Below are 27,593 nucleotides of genomic sequence, written 5' to 3' on the forward strand. Positions count from 1 at the left end.
TCCCCAAAGCTGCATCTCCAGCCAGGGTGCTCTCGTGGCTGCCGGGTTCGTGGAGTGGACTCCCCACTGGGACCACCATTCAGATGTCGCTTAGGGGCCTCAAGCCCACCACCTCTACCTCAGCCTCCTGGTTGCCCCGCCTCAGTGAGGCGCCTGACCACCCCCCAAAGGGCAGACGTTTTGGACTCCCATCAGCAGCACTTCCCCACCATATTTGGTCCATTAGTTCTTCCCATCCCTGTTGACTGCCTTTGCTCAGGCCCTCATCACTGCACCCTCCCCACTGGGATCCCTGCCTCCAGTCTGGACCCCTGGTTTGAGTTAGGGGTTCAAGCTGTTGGAAAGGATGGGTGGTGAGGCTGTGTTTACCTAGTACTTTACATAGCTGACTGAAAAGTCATCAGTAGATCGTATCGGAGTAGGACAGAGACAATATGAGGACTAACCTTCCACACTCCTCCCTGCCTGGCTCCACCATTGCCTCTCCCCCATTGCTCACCTACTGATCACTCAGCTTTCCAAGTGGTCTTTCTGTGACACAAATCTCACACGTCTGGTCCTGCATGAAGCACTTTGATAGATCTCCAGGTTCCCTTCCCATGCATCCAGGATGCATGACTCCCGAACAGCCTAGTTCCCACTTACACCTCCACACCCCCAAGGGTTCACTCACAAACGCTCACAAGCCTGTGCCTTCACCCATGCTGTTCCCTCTACCTGAAGTGTTCATCCTCCCCTCCTTCACCTGTATAACATCTACCTCTCATTCAAGGAGCACTGGTTTTAGGACAAACTGGCTCAGATCACACAGCAGGGAAAGTTCCATGTTGACACCTTTTATTAACCTTGTACTAGGAACACTCTTTGGACTACTATGACGTAGCACAATGATCATTACAAGGTTTTGTTTTCCAAAGAGATGTTTCTAATTGCAAACCAGTGATTCATCTTATTTTGCACCCATGATTCTCTTTATCTACCACTGGAGAAACCGCAACTGAAAAACACTCAGCTTTGCATCCTTTCACAGCTCCCTTGCCTTCCACTCAGTCCTATGCACATCCTCCCCTGGAAAACCTGTTCTGGAAGACAAGGGAACATAACCCTGGTACGTGTTCACCACCTCTTCTGCCCCTTCCTCTGTTGTTTCCCCCAGATGCTGCTATAGGTCCAGACCTCCACCTGTTCAGAGGACAATTTGGGGAGGAAATGAAGTCCCAGAAAGATGCAGCAACTTGCTGGAGTCTACACTGCAATTTTGTGGGGGAGGCAGTCAGGATTTGAGGCCCTAGGCTGAGATCTAGGGATTCCCAGGCCTGGCCTCCTTCTGCAATTCCATGGCCTGTGATGCTCTGTCCCCAGTGCCACACATAATTAGAAGTTATAATCCTATAATTCCATGATGACATCTTTTAACTTAAATACACCTTAAAACTACTCCTTTTTTTTTTTAACCAAAAAGAATTTTTCCAACTCTGTCCTCACCTGTTTCCAGATTCTCCTCCTGCCCATCCTCTAGGGCCACTGCTCCTCACCAGAAAGCAAAAGCCCAAAGGCAGCGTCATGGGAGGAGGAAGACGCCAAGAGCATTCACTGACTGGATCATTAGGTGTGGAACAATTGAGAATTGACTGTTCTGTGGGAAACAGTTTCACTGCCCTGTTTATAATTTCGTCCTCTGCCTTCGGTTATAGAAGTTATAAAAAAACAATTTCTCAACCCACCTAGTCAAACATGGCCAAGAGTCAAAGGCTATTTTTAGACTCATAGGGACAAGGAAGAAGGATGGAAGGTGTCCCCGTGCCTCCGGGCTCAAAAGCATCTTTGTAGCCCAGGCCTTGCAACCTACGGACATCCCAGCGACCCCGCTCCGTGGATTGGAGCCACTTTTGACGGGCTGAGCTGCGAACCTTCAGGGCGGGAGGCCACGGTATGTACCAAGCTCCCGCGGAGCCCGCACCTCCCGCAGGTCTACCCAACAATCGGATAAATCCGCTTTAGCGAAAAGTGGTTAAGGGGGCGAAACCGCTGCCCTCACGTCTGCAGCGCGTACGCCCTCCTGGGCAACTAGGGGCAGAGATGGGGGCGACGCCCGAGGTCCCCTCCCATCCTCGAAAAAGTCGAAGAGGCAAACACTGGAAGCATTCTGGAGGCAAAAGGGGAACGCCATCCCTTCTGAGGGGCTCCTATTTCCACGCGCCCCGGCCAAGCGCTCGGGTGGAAGCTGGGCTCGGGTCCCCACGCGCCGCAACGCCGAGGGCGCCAGCGCACTGGGAACCGGTCCCTTCCCCAGGGCCGCGGGACGGCCGACGGGGGCGACCCCGAGCACCTCTCCTGGTCCTGTCCTCCACTGGCACCTGCGCGGGGAGGCCCAGACACCACTCCCCAGCCCCGTAAGTCACCTGCTCTCGGCCGCCGGGTGCACCGCCGCCGCACCCTTCCACTCCGACCCTCCGCCGGGCGCGCCCCAGGCCAGTGCGCCCCCTCCCCCTCCAGGCCTGGTCGACCCCGGCCGCGCGCCCCGCAGCCCCCTCCACAGCCTGGGGGGAAAGAAGTCTGGAGCTCGCAGAATCCCAGCCCACCCGAAGCCGCCCACCTTCCGAAAGTAGCCGTCGTCCTCCTTCTCCAGCGGCTGGGGGGCCGCGGGCAGCAGAGTGTCAGTCATGCTGGCAGCGCGGGAGCGCAGAACAGACTGAAGCTCATCTGCGCGCTGGCCAGAGAGGGCGCCTGGCCCCGCCCCGCCCCGCCCCGCCCCGCCTGAGTGACCGCCCCTCTAGCTCCGCCTGAGGTCCGGCCGGGGGCCCTGGAAACCAAGCCAGGCCCGCCGAGACCACGCCCCCGGTCCCGCCCCGGCTCCGGATTGGCCGAGCGCAGCCGTGCCGCAGGCGAGGCTGGCGGAGGCGAGAGCAAAGATCCCCTCGGCTCTTCGCTCGCTCTCTCCCAGCCTCAGGGGCTTAATCTGGGAGTGGTTGCAGCCTCAGCCCGGGGGCGCAGGGGCGGGCCGGGGGTCTCCGCTGCCGCAGCGGGGCCCGGGTTGGGGATCCAGCTCCTCGTCTGGAACCGCGGGGATAAATGCAGCGAGTGGGTGAAGCTACGGCTCCTGCGCGCACGACGAGGGGACAGTGACCATACCCGACGCCACGTCGAGGGCGCGGCGGGAGCGCTGGGCCCTGGGCCGAGCAGTCAGAAACAGCTTCCCGCCAAAAGGGATCCCGGGGCAGAGTCCGGGACGCTGAGGGAGAGTTGGCGGCGCCACCGAGGGCCTTGGCGGGTGACTCAAACCTGTTGGCACAGCGATCAACCCCCTGTCCCCCAACCCGCTCTGCAGAAACCAGGCGGATCCACTGGGAGGTCACAGATGGCGAGGGGAGAAGGGTCCACCCAAGGAGGGATCCCCAGAAAGGGTTTCGTGCCCAAGAGACTCGACGAGTATCCTTGAGCACGTTTCTTAACCATCACTTCGAACCTCAGATTTCTCAACTACGAAATGGGTCCGGATCACCCTCTCTTGACCTCCTGGTTCAAGGTATTACAACCAAAGTGGTGTATAAGCGCTTAGCTGCGCGGTAGGGACGCGAATAGCTTAGGAGCGAAAGGGGGACTCCTGGAGACAGGGGTGGCACCGCTCTGTCTCCCAGCTCCCCTGATCGGTGGACTGCGCGGGTAGAACTAGCAGACAGGGTGCCGGGACTGGGCTGCCGGAGCCGGAAGCCCCCCAGCGGCCACGCCCCTCCTGGCCAGCGTCCTGCAGTTCCTACCCCCTCCCCCAACTAAGGGACACCTTTGCGCAGTTACTGCTACATTTGGCCGTCGCGTAGGTGCCACAGGTAGAACAAAATACAATCTGCTTTCAAAACAAGCCAAGCGTTTCCTTTTCTTCTTAAAGAAAAAGAAAAAAGTATGTGCATCAGGGGGATGTTCAAGAGTTTAAAATAAATGGTAGCAACAGCCAAGTAAATGTTTAAAAAAAAAAAGAAAGAAACTCATCATCACTGCCGGCTCCAAGACGCAGCACAAGAAAAGGCGTTCTCTGAAAGGACTGTTTTAATACTAAGAAAGAACCTGAAGAATCTTAAGCAGCTGGGACAGGTGTTTGGGAAACTGTGGCAAATGCAGAAACTTCCCTTCTCTCTTAGGGTCAGAAATGAGTATCAAGCTAATTTCAGCATTGTCGGTCACCCTAGAATTAATTCATGGCCCTGGAAATGTACACTCCTCACCCCAGCTGGGACTTGAAAACCACCGCTTCCGTTTTGGGGATCCTGGGGTGGCGGGTCACTCTATACTACTGCTGCTACTACTAATAATAAAGTTATCAATAATAGAACCTCTATTCTAGCCAGAAAGTTTGTAGATATTATGTTTCACGAACCTTCTGCAAATAAGAGAAATGAATAATCTCCATTTAACAGGTGAGAAGACCGAGGCTCAGAGGAGTGAAGTGGTTAAGGGCACGCTAGCCATTAGTGGCTGAGATCGGTGTTTAGTTCAGGGCTGCTGACTCCAGTCATTCCCTACCACTCTCAGATTTTTGTCATCTCCTTCTACTACCTTAAAGCTCCAATCGCCCTTACAATTTGTCAGATATACGTGTCACTTGTACTATTATGGACTTAATAGTCTTCTTTAAAATTACTCACTTTAAAACACACACTTCTGTCATACAATGGTTAAAGAAATATAGTTTGTATAATAAATACTATATCTAGTGCAATAACCCACAATTTTATTAGAACTGAAAATCCTAATCAGACCTGACTAGTTTTCAGAAATAAATAAATAAATAAATAAAAATAAAATAAAATTACTCACTTTAACACTTTATTTTAAAACACAACTATGTCATAACAATAAGCAGAAAACCAGTGCTACTTTGACCTATGCGGACATACACATAAAAGTGAATATAGTGAAAACCAAAATCTGTTAATCTAGCCCAACACCTTTGCCTTCTTGAGTTGCTTCTTTTATTAAAAAGGAAGAAGAGCAAGAAAAAGAAGCCTGCTGTTAAGGACACACCAGCCCACCCTGATACTAGCTTCAGAGGAAAAGAAGCACTTCTCTGTGCATCCCAACAGGCATCTCCTGGCCCTGTGAACCATCTGTGTGTCACTCCTTGAGGCTGTGCAGGACCAGACATCTCTAGACATTCTCATGGCTCCTTGCAGGGGGCTCACAGGCCTTAGCCCGTATCTCTGATCCTGCTGTGATCAGGAAATGAGAGCTGCTGCAGCTGACCCAGCAGGAGAGTAACATCTAACCTCCTATTTGTCAACCCAGTTGGTGGTGTGTGTCACAAGAACTGCCAGTGAGCCCCCTGTGCTCCTAACAAAAGAGTCGGGGTGGGACTTTCTGACATAGGCAAAGGTTTAAAATCTCAACTGCAAACAACTATTTTGTGAAGTCCCTGTTTTACCATCTGGCTGGGGCCAGCAGTTGACTGTCCAGATACTCAGTTTCTTTAAGTAAAATGTAAGTCACACCTCCTAAGACCTGCTTGTTGAAAAAAGGAGCACTGGCTTCTCTAGGGGCAGCCTGATGTACATCCTGTCTTGGAGAATCTGATGAAATTTTCCAAATTAAAAGCAGAAATCACAAGTTAACCCTTAAGTGAGTGAAATTCATTGTAAATTATAGACCCAATTTTGCAATTTTTATGAAAAAAAAATCTTAGAAATTGAAGCCATATGGTGCCATGGAGCACTGACTTGAGAAAACCACACTAGATTTGGCAGCTCTGCCACTAAGTCACCTTGGCCAGATCCTTCTACCCCTTGTGACCTCAGTTTCCCCAGCTCTGAAATATGGTCTTAAATGCATAGCAGTCATTTATTGCATACTTTATGACAGGAGCTGTGCTTTGCATTTTGCATACATGATCTCAGTTGATCCACAACCCTATGAAGTGGATACTTTTTCATCCCCATTTTAAAGAGGAAGAAGCTGAGGCTCAGAGGTCACCAGTCTGCTAAGTTAGATTGCCTGATGCAACACCATGCACTATGCTACTCTACACTGTTCCTTGCGATTTAAAAGGAAAGATATTTTGTCATATTTGGAAGAAGTGATTATGGATTAAAAATAAATGAGTGGGACTTCCCTGGTGGTGCAGTGGTTAAGAATCCGCCTGCCAATGCACAGGACATGGGTTCAAGTGCTGGTCCAGGAAGATCCCACATGCCGCGGAGTAACTAAGCCCATGCGCCACAACTACTGAGCCTGCGCTCTAGAGCCCGCGAGCCACAACTACTGAGCCCACGCACCGCAACTACTGAAGCCCACGTGCCTAGAGCCCGTGCTCCGCAACAAGAGAAGCCACCGCAATGAGAAGCCCGTGCACTGCAACGAAGAGCAGCCCCCGCTAGCCACAACTAGAGAAAGCCCGCGCGCAGCAATGAAGACCCAACGCAGCCAAAATAAATAGATAAATAAATTTATAATAAATAAATAAATAAATGAGTGACAGAATGGCAAAAAATACCAAGTATTGGTGAGAACGTCAAGCAACCAGAAGCTCATACATTGCTTGTGGGAGTGTAGATTGGTACTACCACTTCGGAAAACTGGCATTTTCTACTGAAGAGGGACATATGCATAACTTATGATCCAGCAATTCCAAATCTAGGTAGATATCCAACAGAAATGCAAACATCTGTTCTCCATAAAACATGTACAAGAATGTTCACAGCTGCACTTTTCAAAATAGCCCCTAACTGGAAACTACTCAAATGCCCATCAACTGTAGAATGGATAAGAAATTGTGGCATGTTCACATAATGAAAACGAACACATTACTATTACAAGCAACAAATATGTTGTGAGCAAAATATTTTGCTCACAAAAATATTATTGAGCCAAAGAAGCCAGAAAAAATACTGTATGATTCCATTTTACATAAAGTACAAAACAGACAAAATTAGTCTCTTCTGGGATTATTGCTTCTGGGTTCTGGAAAATTTTCTATTTCTTGACCTGCTTGTTGTTACACGGATGTGTTCACTTTGTGAAAATGCACAGAACTGTGTGCATACATTGTATTTCAGTAAGAAAACTCAACAGAAAAAAAATGAGTGACACTGATTCCCAAGCATATAGAGCAGGTTTCTTTGCATGTCATGAGTGACCATCCCACTGCCAGCACTGATGTGTGGACCATAGGAACAAATTACTCCCTACCCAGATGATTCAGCCCATCTTCCTATTGGGCAGTTTCCTGAGATTTGTGCTTTCTCGCCTGTCTGAATAAGAAAGGAAGGGTATGTGGTATTTAAGCTTCTACAGTTTTGCATAAAAACACATTGTTGAGAGAGTGGCAGGGACATATATACACTATTAAATGTAAAATAGATAGCTAGTGGGAAGCAGCCGCATAGCACAGGGAGATCAGCTCCATGCTTAGTGTCCACCTAGAGGGGTGGGATAGGGAGGGTGGGAGGGAGACACAAGAGGGAGGAGATATGGGGATTTATGTATATGTATAGCTGATTCACTTTGTTATACAGCAGAAACTAACACACCAGTGTAAAGCAATTATACTCCAATAAAGATGTAAAAAACACACACACAAAAAACACATTGTTTAGGGGTTCCTGCTGCCAAGAATCAGGAGTATTGGGTAATTAGTGACCAGGGTTGCAGATGAAGCATCCAGTCGTTCCTTCTGAAGATCTGGAGTCAGAAAGGTTGGTAATTACTGTTTTTATTTTTATTTTTTTAATATTTATTTATTTATTTTGGCTGTGCCAGGTCTTCGTTGCAGCACGTGGGATCTTCGTGGCAGCATGCGGCTCTTAGTTGCTGCATGTGGACTCTTAGTTGTGGCATGCAGACTCATAGTTGTGGCATGCATGCAGGATCTGGTTCCTCGACCAGGGTTCAAACCCGGGCCCCCACCCCCGCCCCCACTGGGAGTGCAGAGTCTTACCCACTGGACCACCAGGGAAGTCCCATTACTGTTTTACTAAATGCAGTGATTGTCAGAAATCTAATTAAGTAAACTCTCAATAATAAATTTATTGGGTTTTGCTTGCCTCTTTAGAAGCTATAAGCTGTAAGAAAATTATTTGGAGTAATTCAGAAATAAAATCACGGACCTTCATGATTTGTCTGGCTGTATGGATTAGTCCCCAACCTTCTTTACTTTCAATATCTACATTTATTCACACGATGATCAAAGGGTGATGCTGGGACCCTGCAGGGCTTCAATAAACAAAGACACTTTCTCTTTGGTACATTAAATTTCTCAAGGCAGGAAAGGGGCTAATACATACAAAAACCTTTAAAATGAAAACTAAGACACTGATATAAAAATGTTTTGGAAAGAATACTATGGATGTAGCTCAAAACAAAATTCAAGGGGTACAATGCTGTATACATGTATCCCTCCTGCTGTGATTTCCTTTGATCAGTGGCAACCACTATTACCAGATTCTTTGGGGAGTTCACTGGAGATACAGCATATTTGTGGGTGTATTGTGTCCCTACATTGTGGATGTAATATGTTTTCTTTTTTTTTTTGCGGTACGCGGGCCTCTCACTGTTGTGGCCTCTCCCGCTGCAGAGCACAGGCTCCGGACGTGTAGGCCCAGCGGCCATGGCTCACGGGCCCAGCCGCTCCGCGGCATGTGGGATCTTCCCGGACCGGGGCACGAACCCGCGTCCCCTGAATCGGCAGGCGGACTCTCAACCACTGCGCCACCAGGGAAGCCCTATGTTTTCTTTTAATATAAATGGCAGCATCCTGTGTACTCCGTCTCACCCCCTGTTTTGCTCATGTAACAGCATATGCTGGAGATATACCCCACCAGCATTTTAAAATGCTTTACAGTATTCTATCATTTCATATAGGTTGTTCCAGTTACCATTGCTGTTAACAAATTACTGCAAATCTTAATGGCTCCAAACAAGAACAATCATTTTATTATTACCTCTCATGGTTCCAGAGGTAGCTGTACTCAGCTAAAAGGTTCTTGCTTGTGGTCTCTCATGCAGCTGTAGTCAGATGGCTGCTGGAACTGGAGTCATTTTGAATCTTCCTTGCTCACGTGTCTGGTGATTGATACTGATTGTTAACTGGAACCTCAGCTGGGTCATAGGCTGGAATACCTACACAGAGCGTCTCCTCATGGCCTGGGCTTCCTCACAGAATGGAAGTGGGGTTCCAAGGTCCAGCATCCCAAGAAACAGAAAGTTGAACCTACCAGTTTCTTTTTTTCTTTTCTTTTCTTTTTTTTTTTGGCCATGCCGGTGGCTTGTGGGATCTTAGTTCCCTGACCAGCGATCGAATCCCGGCCCCTACAGTAAAAGAGCCGAGTCCTAACCACTGGAACACCAGGGGATTCCTGCTACCAGTTTCTTCAAGCTTGGGTGTGGGAAATGTTATATTGTCACTTTTACTGAATTCTTTTGGTCAAGGAGTCATGGAGCTTAGATTCAAGGGAGGGGACATGGACTCCACTTTTCGACCAGAAACTTGCCAAAAATTTTGAGGTTGTGTTTTAAAAATAATTTTTTGGGGCCTTGCTGTGCAGCATGCAGGGATCTTAGTTCCTCGACCAGGGATCGAATCTGTGCACCCTGCATTGGGACCTCAGAGTCTTTTTTTTTTTTAGATTTATTTATTTATTTTTGGCTGCATTGGGTTTTAGTCGTGGCACGTGGGATCTTCACTGAGCCATGTGGGATCTTTCGTTGCAGTGCCCAGGCTTCTCTCTAGTTGTGGCATAGGGTTTTCTCTCTCTCCAGTTGTGGTTCGCGGGCTCAGTAGCTGCCCCAGGGCATGTGGGATCTTAGTTCCCCGACCAGGGGTTGAACCCGCGTCCCCTGCATTGGAAGGCAGATGGATTCTTTACCACTGGACCACCAGGGAAGTCCCTAAAATAATTGTTTTTGTTAAAGTCATGTACCATGACTTATTTAATTAGTTCTTCATTCTTTTCTTCAAATTATTTATTGAGTGCTTACTACCTTCCAAGCACTGTTCCAAGCTCTGAGGATACAGCAAAGGAAGAAAGAAAAACTGGGTCAAATCTGTCTTCTTGGAGCTTACATTCCAAGGGGAGTTTACATTCCATTCCATTGGGAGAGAAAGACGATAGACATATAAATAGGTAAATCAAATTATATAAGGTGACAAATGTTGTGGAAAATATATAGTAGGGTAGGGGGTGATAGGGGTTGGTTTTTAAAATAGGGTCAGAAAAGTTTCCACTGAGTAGGTAACCTTTGAGCAGAGACCTGAAGCAAGTGAGGCAATGAATCATGCTTGTAGTATTCCAAGCAGTGGGAACAGTGAACGCAAAGGCCTTGAGTCCAGAGTGTGCTTGGAGTGCTCAAGAAACAATCCCAATCCCAGAGATTCTGATTCAGGAGGCCTGGGGGACGGGTAGGAGGAACATTTTAGCAACATGCTAGTGATTCTCACTCACACAGACTTCTGACCCTCATTTTGCAGACCCGGGCTTCGTTTGTCTCTTCTGTAAGAAGGAGGTTTGCGGTGGGATAACAGCACCCTATTGGACAGATGTTTGTTTCTTTGGCTTCAGTAAGGGAGCCCTCAGTGTCCCTCACCCCACCTCACAGCAGCCTTTTGCTTGTCCGCTTGCATTTTCTTTCTCCTTTTCTTCGTTCTCTTTTCAAATTTCTTTCCTTTTTAATTTTTCTCTTTATTCCTGTTTTCCTCTGTTCCCACCACGGCCCCCCCCCCTTCCTTCTCCTTTTCTTTTAATCTCTTCTTCCTTGACCAAGTGTTGTCCCAAGCTACCGTCACCGTGGGCATCAGGGTTCCCCTGTCTGAATCCTTTCAGAGGTCTGGAAGGGGGCTCCACTTATCAACCTAAGGGTGATATACACAGAGTGCGTGTGTCTATCTGGGAGTACAGGCAAGTTCCCGGAGATGGCAGGGGTAGGACTGAGGGGAGCAGGGTCGGCCGGCAGGGGAAGTGGGGGAAGGGCACGGACCAGGTTGGGGAGGGGTGTGGGGTGGGCAGACTTCGCGGAGAACCACCCCCGCAGCTCGACAGCGGAGTGCCTTCCACCTTCTCCCAGGCGCCTCCTCCTGACCGGCACATGGTGGAGCTAGGATGGGATGTCGTGGCAGCCAAAGCCTCCGAGACAACTCCTGCCGGGGTCCGCCTCCCACAGGACGGGTTTGAGAACCACCCGGCGCAGATCCGAGAGAGGTTTGCCGGGCGGGGTGAGCACTTTCCGCCACCTGCGCTTAGAACTTCACTGCGGTTCGCGGAGATTAAAGCGCGGAAGGCATTTTGCCTATTGAGGCCTCCGTAGCGAGGGGGCGAGGCCCGGAAGGGAGCAGGATGGCGGCGCTGGATAGAGACAGCGACGAGGAATTGGTCAGCTATGGGACGGGCCTGGAGCTGCTGGAAGAAGGTGCGGGCTAGATTTGTCGCCGGGGCCTGTGGAAAACAGGCCGGGGGTCCAGGATTCGGGGCAAAAACGCACAACCCTGTGCCAGATCTTGTCTGGCACCAGGGGAAAGGCTCGCCTGCTACGGGCTCTGGGAACAGCGACCGGAGAGGCGTGCACTGTGTTTGCGGGGTGCTCACGTTTTGCAGGGACGGATGGGAGGCCCGGAGGGATGGGAAGAAGAAGGATGACAAACAGGCTCGTGTGAGAGCGGGGATAGGGGAAGAGCGGTGGTCAGGCAATGTTTTTCCTAGGAGAGGACGTTTGAGCTCAGCCTTGAAACAGAGAAAGGAAGCAACCGTACGAAGATTTGGGGGGAGAGCATTTCAGGCGAAGCGAACAGCAAGTGCAAAGGCTCTGAAGTCGGAGCCAGTTTGGCAAATTGAGGGACAGGCAGGACTGATGTGGGTGGAGCAGACAGCACCAGGGGGAGGCTGGTAGAAGATGATGGCAGAGGGGGAGGCGGGGGTTGAGTCTTAGTTGGTATGGTCAGGGAGTTTGGACTTTAATACTAAGTGTAGAAGAGTCATGGGGGAGGGGGTTACGCAAAGGAGGGATGTATATTTTTCAGATTATTCTGTCCTCGATTTTGAGGGTAGGCGGGTTGGAGGTGGGCAGGAGTGAAGCAGGGAGATGAGCAAAAAGAGGCCAGGCGATGATAGTGGCGGTGGTTAAGTAGTGGTGAGTTGAGATGTGCTTTGAAAGCAGAGCTGACCCTACTCGCTGGTGGAATGTGGGGGTGAGTGCAAGATGAAGCAAGATTCTCCCCTGTGTTTCTGGTCTGATCCACTTAATGACTTGATTTGTTTCGTAAAGTATGTATTGGATGGCTAGTAAGGTCTGATGGCAGTGCTAGCCTTGTGGGAAAGACAAAGGAAGGTTGGTGGGCTAGGAGTTATTTGCAGACTCTCCTTTTTTCCTACCCTGACCACATCGTGTCAGGTTGGTTGTCCTTCTGAGACGTTGCCACTGATTACCCTCTTATGCTCTACAAACAGTTCTAATCATTAGAAACTTCTGCCAGATGCTGGCCCTGTTCCTACTGTCTGCTTACAGAAGACAGAGAAATGCTAGTCTCCTGAAAGCTTCTTATGTGTTTAAAGACACTCCTTGCATTTTCTCTAAGACATCTCTGTACCACACTCAGTTTTCTAATAAATTAAGCTTAAAGTCCCCTCAACCCTAATTTGTCAGAGCTTTCTTCAAGCATGGGACCAGAGTGTGGGTAGACTGGGGCCGTTATTAGTATGGCCTTCATTTTAGACTGTGTTTCTTCACCACAATCTAAGCTCACATTAGCTTTATTAGCAAACACGTCATCCCATAGTCTCAAGGAACTGGTTGACAAAGATTCTTAATTTGAGGGGTTTCAAATCTAGTTGAGAACAAAAGTATGAGGTTCACAAGTGCTAAAGTATGTGATGTAGAGAGGAAATAACCTACACAAGCTAACAGGGAAACCTGAGAAGGCAGGATGGGACCCCTTGAAAACTGGTTAGAATTTAGGTATGCAGGAAGAGGACAGGGTTAAACATGCATGGGTGGAGGTTATTACAGCCCTGCCAAGCAGGAGTTTGTGTCATTTCTATATTTCTGGTCTCACAGTTGTTTCCTTGTGAAGTGACATATTGTAAGTCATCAACTATTTGACCTATATTTTTCTAATTCTTCCTGTTTTGATGGTGTACAAAATCTGTGATGAAGCCTAATGGTCTAGCCAGGCTCTTGAAGTAGAATGGACTTTTTTTCCAGCCCCCCCCAGCTTAAAATTATCCTTTAACTTCTCAGTACTAGGAGTTTTTGAGGATTAATCCATTGTTTCCTAAGCACTTTGAAGTTAAAACACACTCTGACTACATTTTACAATATAACATACTAGACCAATAATCACTTTTACCTCCTACTTTGAAGTTCTAGTGACAGGTTAGACAAACATTGGTAGAGGGGGGACTCCATTACTTAATTAAAGTTGCTGGCCCTGACAGAAAGTTTTATTGGGTAAGAGAGGGGCTGATCTGTTACCCACAGACTCATAGACACATAGGCCCTCTGGCCTGGAAGGAAGGTGCCTCAGTGCTTATCTAATCTTCCCTTAGATACATTCACTTGGCTGTAGAGTTCTCCTCATCGCCTGCTCATCCTGCACTCAGATTAATTTAGGACCATTTTCTTCTTCCTTGATGTTGTGACTCTCCCACTTAAAACTATCTGTGGCTCCCAGTCACCCACAGGACGTACCACAGACCCTGCAGCACTGTGTTCCAGGCCCGCTGCGCTATCTGCCCTTTTGGTTCCATCTTCCGTGCATTCCCTGTCCTCCAGTCAGACTAGACTACTTTCTCAAACATCTGACCTTCCCCTTTTCCACCTCCTGTTTACTGTTTACTGATGGAATTAATGCCTCTGTGGGGAATTGTGTCCCTATGTGCAGCTGTCAAATGCTCACGCCTCTGGGTGACTGACGTTGTGGACCTTGAACATTGTCAGAACAGTTCCTATACATGCAGGTCTCCTCCGCTGGGCTCGGAGTGCCCTGGGAACAGGGACGGAGTTGTATTCAGTTTTCCACACCCAGCACCTAGAACAGGGCTGCTTCCACGGAAAGGCCCTCAGTAAACTTCTGGTGGGGAGCAAGTAAAGGACAGAATGGGTTGTGTCCCTGACTTGGAGGCAGAGTTGAGATCTGATTTCAGCTTTGTGCTTATTAGCTGTGGACCTTAGAGCACTTACTTAATCAGAGCCTCCTATCAGGGTATGATAAATGGGATAATACTGTTAGTAACAATAATTATAATAGGGCCTGGCTAAAATGCCACTTCCTCCCTGGAGTTTTCCTGTGCTGTGGTTAGAGGCGGCGCCTCCTCCTCAGGAGCCCTGTGGGACCTGGTCAGCCACACTGCTTGGCCCTCGTCATCTGCTGTCCGGTTCTACCTAGTTGTCTGCAGATCTTATCTCCCCTTTCAGCTCAGGAGTACCTGCAGAACAGAGCAAGCACAGAACCTCACATTGGCAGGACCTGTCATCTCTCCCCTTAACCCAGTGGTTCTCAACCAGGGATGAACTTGCCTCCCCCCAGGGGACATTTGGCAATGTCTGGAGACATTTTTGGTCGTCATGCTTTTTCGGGATGGGGGCGTTACTGGCATCTAGTGTAACAGGCTAGGGATGCTGCCAACCACTGTACAAGACAACTAAGAATTGTCCAGTACAAACTGTCAATAGTGCTGAGGTTGAGGAACTCCACCTTAGCCAGGAATCATGCCAGGTGCACGTGCAGTAAAGGAGCATGTGTACTGTATTTTCTAAGAAATGGTGAAAGTCTTGGACTGTGGGACCTGAATTGTAATTCAGTTCTTTAGAATGAAATGAAATTGTAGTGATATTAACCAGGCTTTGCTATGGCCAGGGACTGTGCTCAGTTCTGGTGGTTTTTAATCCTTGGCACCATCCTACAAGGTGACTTCGGTTATTATCCTAATTTTATAGTTGTGGAGACTGAGGCTTAGAGAGATCAAAAAACTTGCCTATAATCACACAGCTAGCAAGTAGGAGGGTAGAGGGATTTGAACCCAGATCTCCTGTCTTCGGAACCCTCTTGATTACCCTGCTGTGGGTTATATTCTAGAAATGACCTAAAGCCTCCGAAAGCTACAAGTAAGAATTTAGGACTATGAGGCTAGACATTTCTTTACTTTTTGTTGCACTATCCAGAAGTAGTAACTGGCTTAATTATTGAAGTAACAGGTATACATGGGCTTTAGGATACATCTTACCTACTGTATGTACTACTATTACTATAACAGCAATAGCAGCTAGGGGACTTCCCTGGTGGCCCAGTGGTAAAGAATCCGCCTTACAATTCAGGGAACGCAGGTTCGATCCCTGGTCAGGGAACTAAGATCCCACATGCCGCGGGACAACTAAGCCCGAGCACCACAGCTACTGAGCTTGTGCACCTCAACGAGAGAGCCCGTGTGCCGCAAACTACAGAGCCCACGTGCCCTGGAGCCCTGTGCCACAACTAGAGAAGAGAAAACCCGCATGCCACAACTAGAGAGAAGCCTATGTGCCTCAACAAAAGACCCCACATGCTGCAACGATGATCCTCGTGTGCTGCAACTAAGACCCTACGCAGCCCAAAAAAATAATAAAAAATACATAAATAAAATTAAAAAAAGAGCAGCTAGTACTTTAAATATGTTTATTGAGGGTCCCTCCTTTTGTTAAGCACTTTACAGGCATTATCTGATCCAATTTGCATAACAACTCTATGAAATAGATATTACTATTAATGTTCCATTTTACAGATGAGGGAATCAAGGCACAGAGAGGCTAAGATGACCATAGTCCCTAGTAAAGGTGATCAAAGTGCTAGTAAAGGTGGGCTTAGCTTTAAAATCCAGAGTGCCATGACTCTCAACCCCAAGCGCTTAACGACTGTCTAACTTGCTTTCAGTAGTGAATGTTTGAAAATAACTTGATGGTTACTTTTTGTTTTAAATAGATTCAGAAGTTTTAATTAGAACTGATAAAATTAGGCAGTAATTTGTGTCATGAAACTTGAAACCTAAGGAAATTTTTAGGAAATTCTAAGTTCCTTTTCACTGGTGTTATTTAGCACCCCAGCCCTTTTCAGCCAAGTAAGTAAAGGAATAAGCTTAAAGAACAGTAATTATGACATCAGGAGAGTCCCAGAAATAAGGAAACTCAAGATTTGGGGAAAATGGGCAATGCCAATGGAAAAATTCTGGAGTCGGGGATGCTGTGCATTTCTAGAAGAGATATAGAAGTGTGTCCCTTGCCGTAAACCTCTGCACACCATGTGCCACCCCAGCAGCTTGCCTCCTTTACTGCCAGCAGATTTCACCTCCATCTCTGAACGCTTCGCCCAATAATTCAGTTTTCATAATGGAATTTAGTGGGAAAAGCAGGCCATTTTTGCTAAAACATTTCTAATATAAACGAGATATTGTTTTCTAAACTACATCAGCTACTAAGGTCTAGGAATAGCAACTTAATTAAACTTGTTATATTTGAAGTTACAAGAAGTGAACAATACATTATGTTAAAGAAATGTTCTTTTCCTTAAATCCTCTCTAACCTACCATCACCTTCTGTCCCATTCAAAATATTATTTTTTTTTCAGGCGAGAGACCAAAGAAACCAATTCCTCTTCAGGATCAGACTGTCAGAGACGAAAAAGGAAGGTATAAACGATTTCATGGAGCCTTCAGTGGAGGTTTCTCTGCTGGTTACTTCAACACCGTTGGTTCAAAAGAAGGTAGGATTTTCTTACTTGTAGCTACTATATCGCTAAAGCAGATGATTGAAATACCGTAGGAGTTTTGCTCCCCTCCCTCACCTCTCCCTTTTAAAAAAAACTTTAAAAAACATTTTAGTACATACACTGTAGTCTTTTGTGTTCTTTGAATGTTTGCAATGTTTCCAGAGACAGCTTATGTGTTGTTCATTTATTATAACCTGAAGGTGAGGGAGTTTTCTTTGACTTTAAAGAAAAAAAATAGATACGTCATAACCAAATGATTAAATGATAATAAGGACTTCTGTCTTATGCTGTATCTTGCCACACACTCAGTGCTCTCACACAGATTCACTCAGGGCCTAAGGAGGGCAGGTGTCCCAGCTGTTTTGTGGCTGAGGACCCTGCGGGTCCCAACACGGGGTTCCACAGCATCACTTGTCAGTACATGTTCTCCACCTGGAGAAAAGTCAGTCAAATTTTTCACATTATGCAGTATAATAAATTCTGTATTGTTTAAAGTAATATATGTTGGGAATTCCCTGGCAGGCTTCCACTGCAGGGGGCACGGGTTCAATCCCTGGCTGGGGAACTAAGATCCCACATGCTGCGCAGCACAGCAAAAAAAAAAAAAAAAAAAAAAAAAAAAGTGTGTTTTTAAAAAACATTTTAACACAGAAAGTGGAAGAAAATGGCTTATGTATATCAAATACGAATGAAGATGACTGATTAACTCACATAGCAGTTATTAAGAGCAAGATGAGCCAGATCTTTCGTATATATTTTTAAAAGTAACTCATACATAACAATGATATTAGGGACTTCTCTAGTGGTCCAGTGGTAAAGAATCCGCCTTACAATGCAGGGGGACGCGGGTTCGATCCCTGGTCAGGAAGCTAAGATCCCGCATGCCGTGGGGCAACTAAGGCCGCATACCACAACTACAGAGCCCACGCGTCCTGGAGTCCATGCGCCACAACTAGAGAGAAGCCCATGCGCCACAACGAAAGATCCCGCATGCAGAAACTAACACCCAACGCAGCCAAAAATAACTAACTAAATAAATAAAAATAATAAATAAATCTAAGAAAAAACGACGGTAGTAAAATAAAGATGAAAAACAATACAAGAAAGGGGTGGGGGAAGGCATGTAAGAAAAGTAATTAGGGTAAATAAGATGGTTAAAGTTCAGTACCCAGAATGTATAAAGATCAGTTCAATGAGCAAATGGTCAAAGTATTTGAACAGTTTACTCCAGAGGAGATAGAAATGCTACGTGGAATATTCAGCCTTATTATTAAGAAAAGCAAAGTAAGGTAACTAAGGCACTATTAAAGTAGCGCACTTATTAAAATGTTAAAAATGACAGTAGAATTTGTGAAGAAAGAAGTACACGAATACATTGCTGATTGTTATAATTATGGCTGTGCTGTATATTATAATTGAAAAGTAAGACCAGCTCAAATGATTAGTCATCACAAGTAGACTGTGATATGTTAACACACTGGAATATCTCTTTACCATTAAGAGTGACAGATTCAGGTCCTGTGCAGATACAGGGCAAAGACCATAGACATCCAAAGTGGAGGAAGGTGCTGGGCCAGGGTATCGCCTGGAAGAGCTGGTCTTCACTGTTCTGGGGTTTCTCCCAAGTTGGCCTACAAGGCTGCTCTACCCACCTACTGAGAATAGGTCTGCCCCATACTCCTCAGCTCCCCAAGACTCTGGTTGGAAGTCAGAAGGAGGTGTGCCACTCTTAGAGAAAACTAAAAAAGTGTATCTTAGAGGGTTACAGATACATTTGACCTCTGGGGCATTTTCTCCACAGCACATGCTTGGTTACTGTGGGTGTTAGTTATAGGACTCAGGTATTTGGTGGAATTGGGGGCCTAGTATGGTCATTGCCTGCCCTTAGACTAGCCAGGTTGAATCCTTTCATGGCTGACTAATGCACCCTGACATACTGTTTCTTTGATATGTTAGTATGTTGGTGTATATTGCTGTCCTGGTGGTCTCAGAGTGGTCCTGCCTTATAAGGTGACCTTGCATCTTTTTGCTGAGATCTGCTTGTGTTCCTTTCACAGTTTAACTTTCAATGTATCGTTTTATTTCTCTTGGTTGCAAATTCTTATGGGGAAACCTTACTGTATCCAGTAAGTTCTGACAACAGGGCGTATGGGGGTTAATAAGAAGTTTGTGTGGCCTAATTGTGTCTATGTGAACAGTGAGATGAGAAGTAGCTAAGAGTTTGTAGTTATTGGAGGTTTCAGGTCCGCATGTGTTACTTAATATTTAGTTATAAACCAAAATACCATCTGGGATTGTAATGTTCTAAATGCTTTTCTTTCAAGGATGGACACCCTCTTCCTTTGTGTCTTCACGACAGAACAGAGCAGACAAATCTGTTTTTGGTCCCGAAGATTTTATGGATGAAGAGGTGGGTGTGCAGAACTTTAGCTGCCAGCTAGCCGGTGAGATGTGGGTGATTGGTTGCTGTAGCACCTTCTCTCTCCCCAGAAAGTTCAGTGTACGATTTCCTCTTTGTTCGTAAGACTATCATTTTGGTATTTGGACTCCATAGTGCCCCGTACATCAGTGGATTCTTGTTCATTGGCATAGTGCCTTAACTGGCTGGTGCCAGTTTCTAAAGTCAAGAGTGTAAGGGGGGACTTCCCTGGTGGTGCAGTGGTTAAGAATCCCCCTGCCAATGCAGGGGACACAGGTTCGATCCCTGGTCCAGGAAGATCCCACATGCCGCGGAGCAACTAAGTCCGTGTGCCACCACTACTGCGCCTGTGCTCTAGAGCCCGTGTGAGTCACAACGGCTGAGCCCACGTGCCACAACTACTGAAGCCCGTGCGCCTAGAGCCCATGCTCTGCAACAAGAGAAGCCACCGCAATGAGAAGCCCGCATACTACAATGAAGAGTAGCCCCCGTTCACCACAACTAGAGAAAGCCTGCGCACAGCAACGAAGACCCAACATAGCCAAAAAAAAGACTGTAAGGGGAAGGTCATATACAGGCAAATTTACTTGAAAAAGCCCCAACTGCCCCAAAAGTGCAGTGTCTGTCAAGCTGGGTCCACAGCCTTCCATGGTGACGCTTTTTAAAAAAAAAATATTCCAGCATAATTAAAACTTTTTAAAAATTTTATATTGGAGTATAGTTGATTAACAATGTTGTGTTGTGTTAGTTTCAGGTGTACAACAAAGTGATTCAGTTATACATATATGTGTATCTATTCTTTTTCAAGTTCTTTTCCTATTTAGGTTACTACAGAATATTAGGTAGCGTTCCCTGTGCTATACAGTAGGTCCTTGTTGGTTATCTCTCTTTTAAATATAGCAGTGTGTACACGTCAATCCCAAACTCTCAATCTATCCTTCCCCCTCCCCTTCCCCCTTGGTAATCATAAGTTCGTTCTCTAAGTCACAGTGGCTCTTACGCACACTGCAGTTTAAGGAGGAGTGAGTGACTAGACTAGAGAAAGGAGTGAAAGGAAGCCCTGTGCAGGTATCTGGGCACCTCATTAAAGTGACTATGACCACCGCTTCTTAGGGGTAAACGGTGGGGGGTTTCTAAAGTGGTGCTACTGGCCTGCAGCCTGGGCTACATTTTCTGGTAAAATTAAGCCTCTCTTACCTTAAAACCTAGTCATGGGTTCATTTGTGATAAAGATTAAGTAAAATACTTACCTGAGCATGTTTTAGGCTGCAGGTAAGTGGCAAGGGGTGGTCCCCTTCCTGTTTGACTAGCAGAATCTATGAGGTAACATATCTCATGGAACAAGAAGTCCAGATGTCAGCAAGGCCCCAGGCTCTCAGGTAGCTTCTGCACGTCAGCTTGTCCTTCCACGACCTCACCTCACTGTTGCAAGGTGGCCACAGTAGTTCCAGGTGGCACATCCGGGATGACATTATCCAGTGGGGAGGAGGACTTTCTTCTTGGAATCTTTCCTTGAGAGCAGAGAAGCCATTTGGTGGATTTTCCCTCACAAAGGCTCCAGTGAATTGTTCTACAAGCTCGTTCTTAAAGCAGTCCCTGGTGAGGAAAATGGTATCAGAATGACTGGCTTAGACAAGATGTGAACCCCACTCCCTAACCCTCCCCTGCCCCAACACATCCCCCCCGAGGGACATCACTCCTGAAGGGCATGGTGGCACAGAGCCAGGCCAGTGCCTGGACAGCATCAGGGCTCCGTGGGGAGAGCGGAAGGGTCTGGCTGCTGGACAGGCAGCGGATGGTACTTAACTCTAAGCCTGGCACAGAGGTGCTCCCGAATGCTTGCTGACTGTGCCTCCAAGACCTTTTCCGCCTTCACACTGACCTTTGAGGTACTGTCCAAGAAGAACAAAGAACAGAGCACTTACTTCCTGTTTTCCTAGCTTGGCAGTGCCTGTTGTGCTTCACTGAGTGGCCACTGTCATGCCCCTGTCCTTGGGCACTGGCCTTAGCTTATCCAAAGTCAGGACGTAAATCAGCTGCTCTGCTGATGCCTAACTCAATTTCATAGTTTTAACTTTTTTTTTTTTTAAGTAATAAAGCTGTGTAATGTATCATGTTTAATCACTTTCCAAATAATGTAAGTATTTCTGTTTGAATTTTTTTTTTTTAAGGATCTTAGTGAATTTGGGATAGCACCTAAAGCAATTGTTACCACAGATGATTTTGCTTCTAAAACCAAAGATCGAATACGCGAAAAGGCCAGGCAGTTAGCAGCAGCTACTGCCCCTATTCCTGGTGCCACTTTGCTTGATGACCTCATAACACCAGCAAAGTAAGAAGAATTTAATTCTGACTTTTCTGATCTTGGCATCACTGCCTTGCATATGTGTGATGATCTTACTTAGAGATAGTTTGGTTGCAAGTAGGAGAAGCCCTTTCAGCCTAGCTCGAGTACAAAAGGGGGTTTTGCCAAAAGGACCTTGCGCTGTTACCACATGGAGTGCTCTAGAGCTCCAGGCACTAGCTGTGTTAGTGGGGCTCATGGCAGCTGGAGAGCTATTAGGAACTGGGGTGACTTCCCTCCCACCCCCTGCCTCACAAGCCTTAAGGGCTCTCTCCTCATTCTGCCCTCTTTCTGCATACTTCTTTGTTCTGCTCCTGGGTATGTGGCCTGTTGTGGCAGCCTCAGGCCATCATGGTTTCCCAGGCCACATGCTTGGCATCTGTGTGCCCATCGCAAAGGCCTGGGAGAGGGGGCATCTGATCAGCTTCCCCAGGTCCAGTCAGCTGTGGTGGGAACAGCAGGGCCATGCAGTTCTAATAGGGATGGGGGGAAAGGGCTGAGGCATGACAGGTATATGAGCTGCTTATTTCCTACTGTTCGTTAGTGTTTTAAAAAGAAGTTCATTTTCAATGCCTTGATATCCTAGGTTATCTGTTGGTTTTGAATTGCTAAGAAAAATGGGTTGGAAAGAAGGACAAGGAATTGGTCCTCGAGTAAAGAGAAGACCACGCCGACAGAAATCTGGTACGTGTACTGATTGTCATTAACTCTACAGCAGACTTTTTGATGACTACGTGTTTCTAGAAGTAAGACTGCTGGGTCAAGCGGTGTGCACGTATTTTAAGGTTTTTTTGTGTGTAATTTACAATAACTTTCTGGAAGGATTGTACTAGTTTACCTTCCCACCAGCAGCATATGAAAGTTCTTGTTTCCTACTTTTGCCAAAACTGTGTTATAGCTTAACATGATTATTTTCTGTTGTTCCTGTTGCTTGGTCTCCCCAGCCAGACTGTGAACTCTTGGAGGCAGCAGTACTTTCTTTCGGGTTCTCGGTGGTTCTGGGCAGTAGTGGTCACTCACCATGTGCATCGTTGCCAGAGTGCAGGTGGGGCAGGGGCTGGTGGAAGACAGTCCCTGAGTGGTCAGCGTCCGACCCTAAAGCTGTAGCGTCTTTTACAGGCTCAGCCGTCTACCGCTGAAGAGTGTCAGCGAATCAGGTTTCTATAATTTTAGTCACCTCTGACTAACGCATTTGAAATCTCTTTTATAGATCCTGGAGTAAAAATCTATGGCTGTGCGTTACCCCCTGGAGGCTCTGAAGGATCTGAGGTATCGTTTGGGATGATTGACCTTCCGTTTGGCCCAGTAGCACCTGTTACTTTATGAGCGTGAAATTTAGGTTCGGAAAATTTTAGAAATCAGTCATCACATTATGGGGAAATACCCATACCCTAAAAATGTCCTCATTATGTCAGATAGTGTGTTTAGCAACATGCCAGCCCCATAGATGTCCCAAGTCTGTTCAGATTCTTAATATGGAGTTGTTTGTCAGAAATAGGCTCACAAACTAGAAAACAAACTTACGGTTAGCAAAGGGGATAGCAGTGGGGGCCAAGGGGGAGAGATAAATTGGGACTTTGAGATTAACATATACATACGACCATATATAAAATACGTAAACAACAAGGACCTACTGTATAGCACAGGGAACTATATTCAATATCTTGAAATAACCTATAATGGAAAAGAATCTGAAAAAGAATATATATATATATATATATATATATGTGTATATATATATATATATATAAAACTGAATCATTTTGCTGTGCACCTGAAATTAACACAACATTGTAAATCAACTATACTTCAATTAAAAAAAGGTTAAAAAAAATGGAGTTGTTCGTGTTAGTATCATTTGTTCAGGGACTTGATTTCGTCATTTGTAATGGTGGAAACGAAACTATGATAATTGTTCTGTTTGGAATTAATCATTGCATTTGAAAATAGTATTTTACAGGCTTTACACCAGGCAGTGACTCACCTTCATTCCATTTTGAAACACTGAAAATAGGATGAAGATGATGACTACTTGCCAGAAAATGTGACCTTTGCACCCAAAGATGTCACACCTGTGGATTTCACACCTAAAGATAATGTACATGGACTGGCTTACAAGGGCCTGGATCCCCACCAGGCACTGTTTGGAACTTCAAGAGAACACGTTAGTCTCTTTAGTGGTGGACCCGAAGGTGCCAACAATCTTCTTGGAGATGTTGGAGTGAATAAAGGAAGAAAATTGGGAATTTCGGGCCAGGTAAAAGTGTTTCTGTTCTATAAACAGGGAACCATTGACAAATGAGAATTCTTGCTGTATTATATTAGCCCCATAGTAAGCACTCATTATTCATTGACTAAATGAAGACCTTAAAGTGGTTGTATTGTCCTTAGGAGCTTGTCCGAAGACATGTAAAGCACACCGTCCTAATTTGAATATGTGTTCCTGAGACCCTGTGACCTAATGTGCCCGGGGGAGTTTGTGTGTGAGGAGTGAGGACTGCTTTCCCACACCCCTGTGGGGCTGAGCAGAAAACCACACTCACCTCTTTGATTTAGTTAATAGTTGAATTACAATCTGCCTTTCCAAGTTCAGGTCCAAGTTGTACTGCCTCTCCGACTCTTTCCTAGTGCTGCAAGCCCTAAGTCAGGAACCTGAGTGTAAGTTTCACTTTTTACCAAGGGGCCTTGGTAAAAAGACTTGCTTTTTACCTTTGCGGAGATGGAGAGCTTTTCCTGATTGCCTGTCTTCTCAAATTGATTCAGAGTCTCTTTCCTAAAATAAGTTCAGAGGATGGTTACTTTGTCATTTCATTTGTACCTTTTCTTTCCTTCACATGTTTTTTTTCCAATCCTTTTAACAAAAAGTGATATTTGTTCTTCGCCATTTCCCACAAAGATTAGGAGTTCTTCTAGCAGCCGTTAGAGTAGCGGCGGTCTTCAGACCCTGGTCACCAGCGTTGGCACCAGACCATGTTGTTCAGTAGATGAACATTCTGCCTTTCTCCTTTTGGAGGCCCCATTTCTCCCCCTGCACTGCTGCTTGGGTGTCTTCTCCACTCCTCTTCCTGCACTAAGACCCAGACCCGTCGCTGCTGCTGAGTCTGGAGGACAGCTGCAGTGCTGGAGGCATGACATTCACTTCTGGTCATTGTTTTCCAAAAGGCTTGGATACTTGTGTTAATCTGGGGCTCCCATTCGCTTCTCTCTTGGTGATCTTGAAGTGCTAATGTGGTCTGATCAGTCACATCCTTATAGTAGCCTTATCCTTCAGTGCAGGCAGGCATATGCTAACACCTATAATGGCTCAGTGTGAAATCTTGCTTTTGAAGGCTTTTGGTGTAGGTGCCCTGGAAGAGGAAGACGATGATATCTATGCCACGGAAACTCTATCCAAGTATGATACAATTTTGAAGGATGAGGAGCCTGGAGATGGACTCTATGGCTGGACAGCACCCAGGCAATATAAAAATCAGAAAGGTAATTCCATGGACCCGCAACCGATGGTAGACCAAGTGTTGGGACATTAGCCTCCGTGGAGCAGGGAGTTGTTGGTCAAAGATGCAGAGCGAGGAACAAGTGGGGATAAGAGAGTCCTGTTGTGGGAAGTAAGACAGAAGTGGGATTTAGACCAGTTCAAGGCCAAAGCCAACTGTCAAGACAGTCAAGTGGGGAGGAGGGAGGGGCCTGGAATCAGGGAAGGAGCAAGTGTGTGGACACGTGCTTGCTCGTGTTGCAGGTCAGAGCTGACAGTGCGTCAGAGGGACGCACTCCCAGCTCAAGGAACTGGGCAGGTAGCCAAAGGAGGTCAACTGAGGCAGCAGGTCAGGCGGTCAGGCATGGGGACCAGGTGGTAGGTACACAGAGAGCCTGCTGCAAAATGGAGATTGGTGCCCAGCTCATCTCATCACTTAAACTTATCTGGTTCCTAAGGGGCTCTTGTTGAGCTAGGAGATGAACATCTCTTGACACACCTGGAATTTCAAGTCAGAGTCTTATAGTGATTCAGATTCTGTGGTTCTAAGTAGGATTTCAGTTTTTCTTTCCAGAAAAGATATAAGAAGGAGTCAGTAGGTATTAATGGCATGTGATTTTGATTCATTCAGACCTGGATTTGAATCTTAGCTCTCAATCAGACCCAGATTCGAATCCCAGCTCTCTACTACCCAGCTTCATGACCATGGGCAAGGCTTGTAGCCTCTCTGGGTGTCATTTGTAAAGTGAGGATAAAATCCACTCCGGGGGTCCTTGTGAAGATTAAATGGCATCGCAGGTTTGGCATAGTACCTGCCTCAAAGACTGAATAAGTGGCGCCTACTGTAACAACCACTTAAAGTAAGGAGGTGAGAGTTCAGATAAAATCTATTTAGATGTTTTTAGCTGTAGTCAGATCAAGTTTGATCTAACTCTTATAAAATACATCTAAATAATCTAAGCATCACTCCCTAAAATGGTGCCAATTTTACATTTCTAGAAGAGAAAAGAGAGGGTGAGAAACAGTCTTTAGTTTGCTTAATGGCTGTGAGCACAGACTGTGAAGAGAGATTCCCTGGGCTCCCATCCTGGCTCTCCCCATTTATCAGCTGTGACTTTAGGCAGGCTCTTCAACCTCTCTATGCCTCAGCGTCCTTGCCTGGGCAATGGGCACGGCAATGGCTTACCTATCCCATGGAAATTTAATGTGTGTAAAGGGCTTAGAACGTGCCTGGCACACAGCAAGCACTCTGCAAGTGTGAGCGGCCTCTGTCACCATCTCCACGAAAAGAATCCAGGGTTTTACACGAGGTGCTGGGCGGGTGTGCACCCAGACGTTAGTAGATGTTACCTCTTGGTGGGAACTAGGCTACTTTTATTTTCTTCCTTTTGCTCACCTATATTTTCAGATTTTTCTGCTAAGACTATGTATTGTTTTTATAACTTAAAAGAAGATATATAATATTAAATTAATGTTATATTAATATTATAGATTATATTAACGTATTAGTTATTACACTAACTATATCAACATACTAACACACATACTATATTACTAACATTAATAGAATTATTAATTTATAATAATTACTAACCTATAATAAATATACATGTTTAAATCTGCCTTCTCAGCCACATCTTTGGCTTTTCCTTTGTATAACACCTTTGCCCTGGCTGATTAATCCCAGCCTTCCCGCATCAAGCCTGGGTTGGTGCCTCCCTCTGAGGTCCCCACCCTCTGCTCACGGCCTCTCTGCCACAGTTTCCTCTCCTACCCTTAGGGTCACAACATCTATAGTTTTGACCTTACGGTTTTTCACTGAGTGAATCTATACGTAGTCAGTCTCCACGGCTGATTTTTAAATTGTTCTTGTTTTTTTTTCCATGATAAGTAGGGCTATAGTATTCTCATGGCTCTCTCTTTGTAGACATTTGTTTATTTCTTCATAAAGGTGAAATTGCTGGGTTTTTTTTTTTAAATAAATTTATTTATTTAGTTTTGGCTGCGCTGGGTCTTCGTTGCTGCCTGCAGGCTTTCTCTAGTTGTGGTGAGCGGGGGCTACTCTTCATTGCAGTGCGCGGGCTTCCCATTGCAGTGGTTTCTCTTGTTGCAGGGCACAGGCTACAGGGGTGAGGGCTTCAGTAGTTGTGGCACGCGGGCCATAGAGCTCGCGGGCTTCAGTAGTTGTGGCACACGGGCTTAGTTGCTCCGCGGCATGTGGGATCCTCCCAGACCAGGGATCAAACCCGTGTCCCCTGCATTGGCAGGCGGATTCTTAACCACTGTGCCACCAGGGAAGTCCCAGATTGCTGGGTTTTAAAAGAATACAAAATTCGAAGAATGTAATTTAATCCTATATTACCCTACAGAATTTTAGGGACTTCCAGAAGCTGGTCCAAAAGTTCTACGTCAGTTGAAGTGCAAAGAATGAGATAGCGGGGAGGGTAGTTATTACAGGGCAGTGCTGCATTATAAGTGGCTGAAAACCTCAGTGCCACCTGCCCTGCGGGCAGCCGTGCCTGCTTCAGGGTTCAACACCCAGCTTGTGTAAGTGCTGGTGGTCATGTAGCATGCATGGGCTTTTGGCAACAGAAAATGCAGTTCATGCATATGGATTTTCGACATAACCTCTATGTGCAGAAAATCC

The 27,593-nt window shown here is 46.3% G+C and overlaps 2 protein-coding genes across 5 annotated transcripts in view; one reads left to right on the forward strand and one right to left on the reverse strand.

The window, feature by feature from the left end:
- Positions 1-2,689, reverse strand: part of RHPN2 (rhophilin Rho GTPase binding protein 2) — a 57,478-nt gene extending 54,789 nt beyond the window's left edge. The window contains exon 1 of the mRNA XM_027079330.1: positions 2,597-2,689. Within this exon, the coding sequence (XP_026935131.1) occupies positions 2,597-2,665 (69 nt within the window). The 5' untranslated portion in view covers positions 2,666-2,689. The remainder of the gene's footprint in view (positions 1-2,596) is intronic.
- An 8,486-nt stretch (positions 2,690-11,175) lies between these two features.
- GPATCH1 (G-patch domain containing 1) overlaps positions 11,176-27,593 on the forward strand; it is a 43,668-nt gene continuing 27,250 nt past the window's right edge. Inside the window, exons 1-8 of one of the 4 annotated variants that reach the window (XM_027079338.1) lie at positions 11,176-11,194; positions 16,571-16,705; positions 19,036-19,121; positions 21,302-21,462; positions 22,061-22,158; positions 22,685-22,743; positions 23,489-23,731; positions 24,804-24,951. In XM_027079338.1, coding sequence (XP_026935139.1) covers positions 19,110-19,121; positions 21,302-21,462; positions 22,061-22,158; positions 22,685-22,743; positions 23,489-23,731; positions 24,804-24,951 — 721 coding nt within the window. In that variant the 5' untranslated portion in view covers positions 11,176-11,194; positions 16,571-16,705; positions 19,036-19,109. Of the gene's footprint in view, positions 11,195-11,238; positions 11,389-16,570; positions 16,706-19,035; positions 19,156-21,301; positions 21,463-22,060; positions 22,159-22,684; positions 22,744-23,488; positions 23,732-24,803; positions 24,952-27,593 lie in introns of those variants that run through there. The other 3 variants (XM_027079336.1, XM_027079335.1, XM_027079337.1) reach the window with 3 other exon arrangements.

The sequence above is a fragment of the Aethalodelphis obliquidens genome, unplaced genomic scaffold (genome assembly GCF_003676395.1).
Source record: "Aethalodelphis obliquidens isolate GAN/ISIS:26980383/991018 unplaced genomic scaffold, ASM367639v1 scaffold43, whole genome shotgun sequence".
NCBI lineage: Eukaryota > Metazoa > Chordata > Mammalia > Artiodactyla > Delphinidae > Aethalodelphis > Aethalodelphis obliquidens.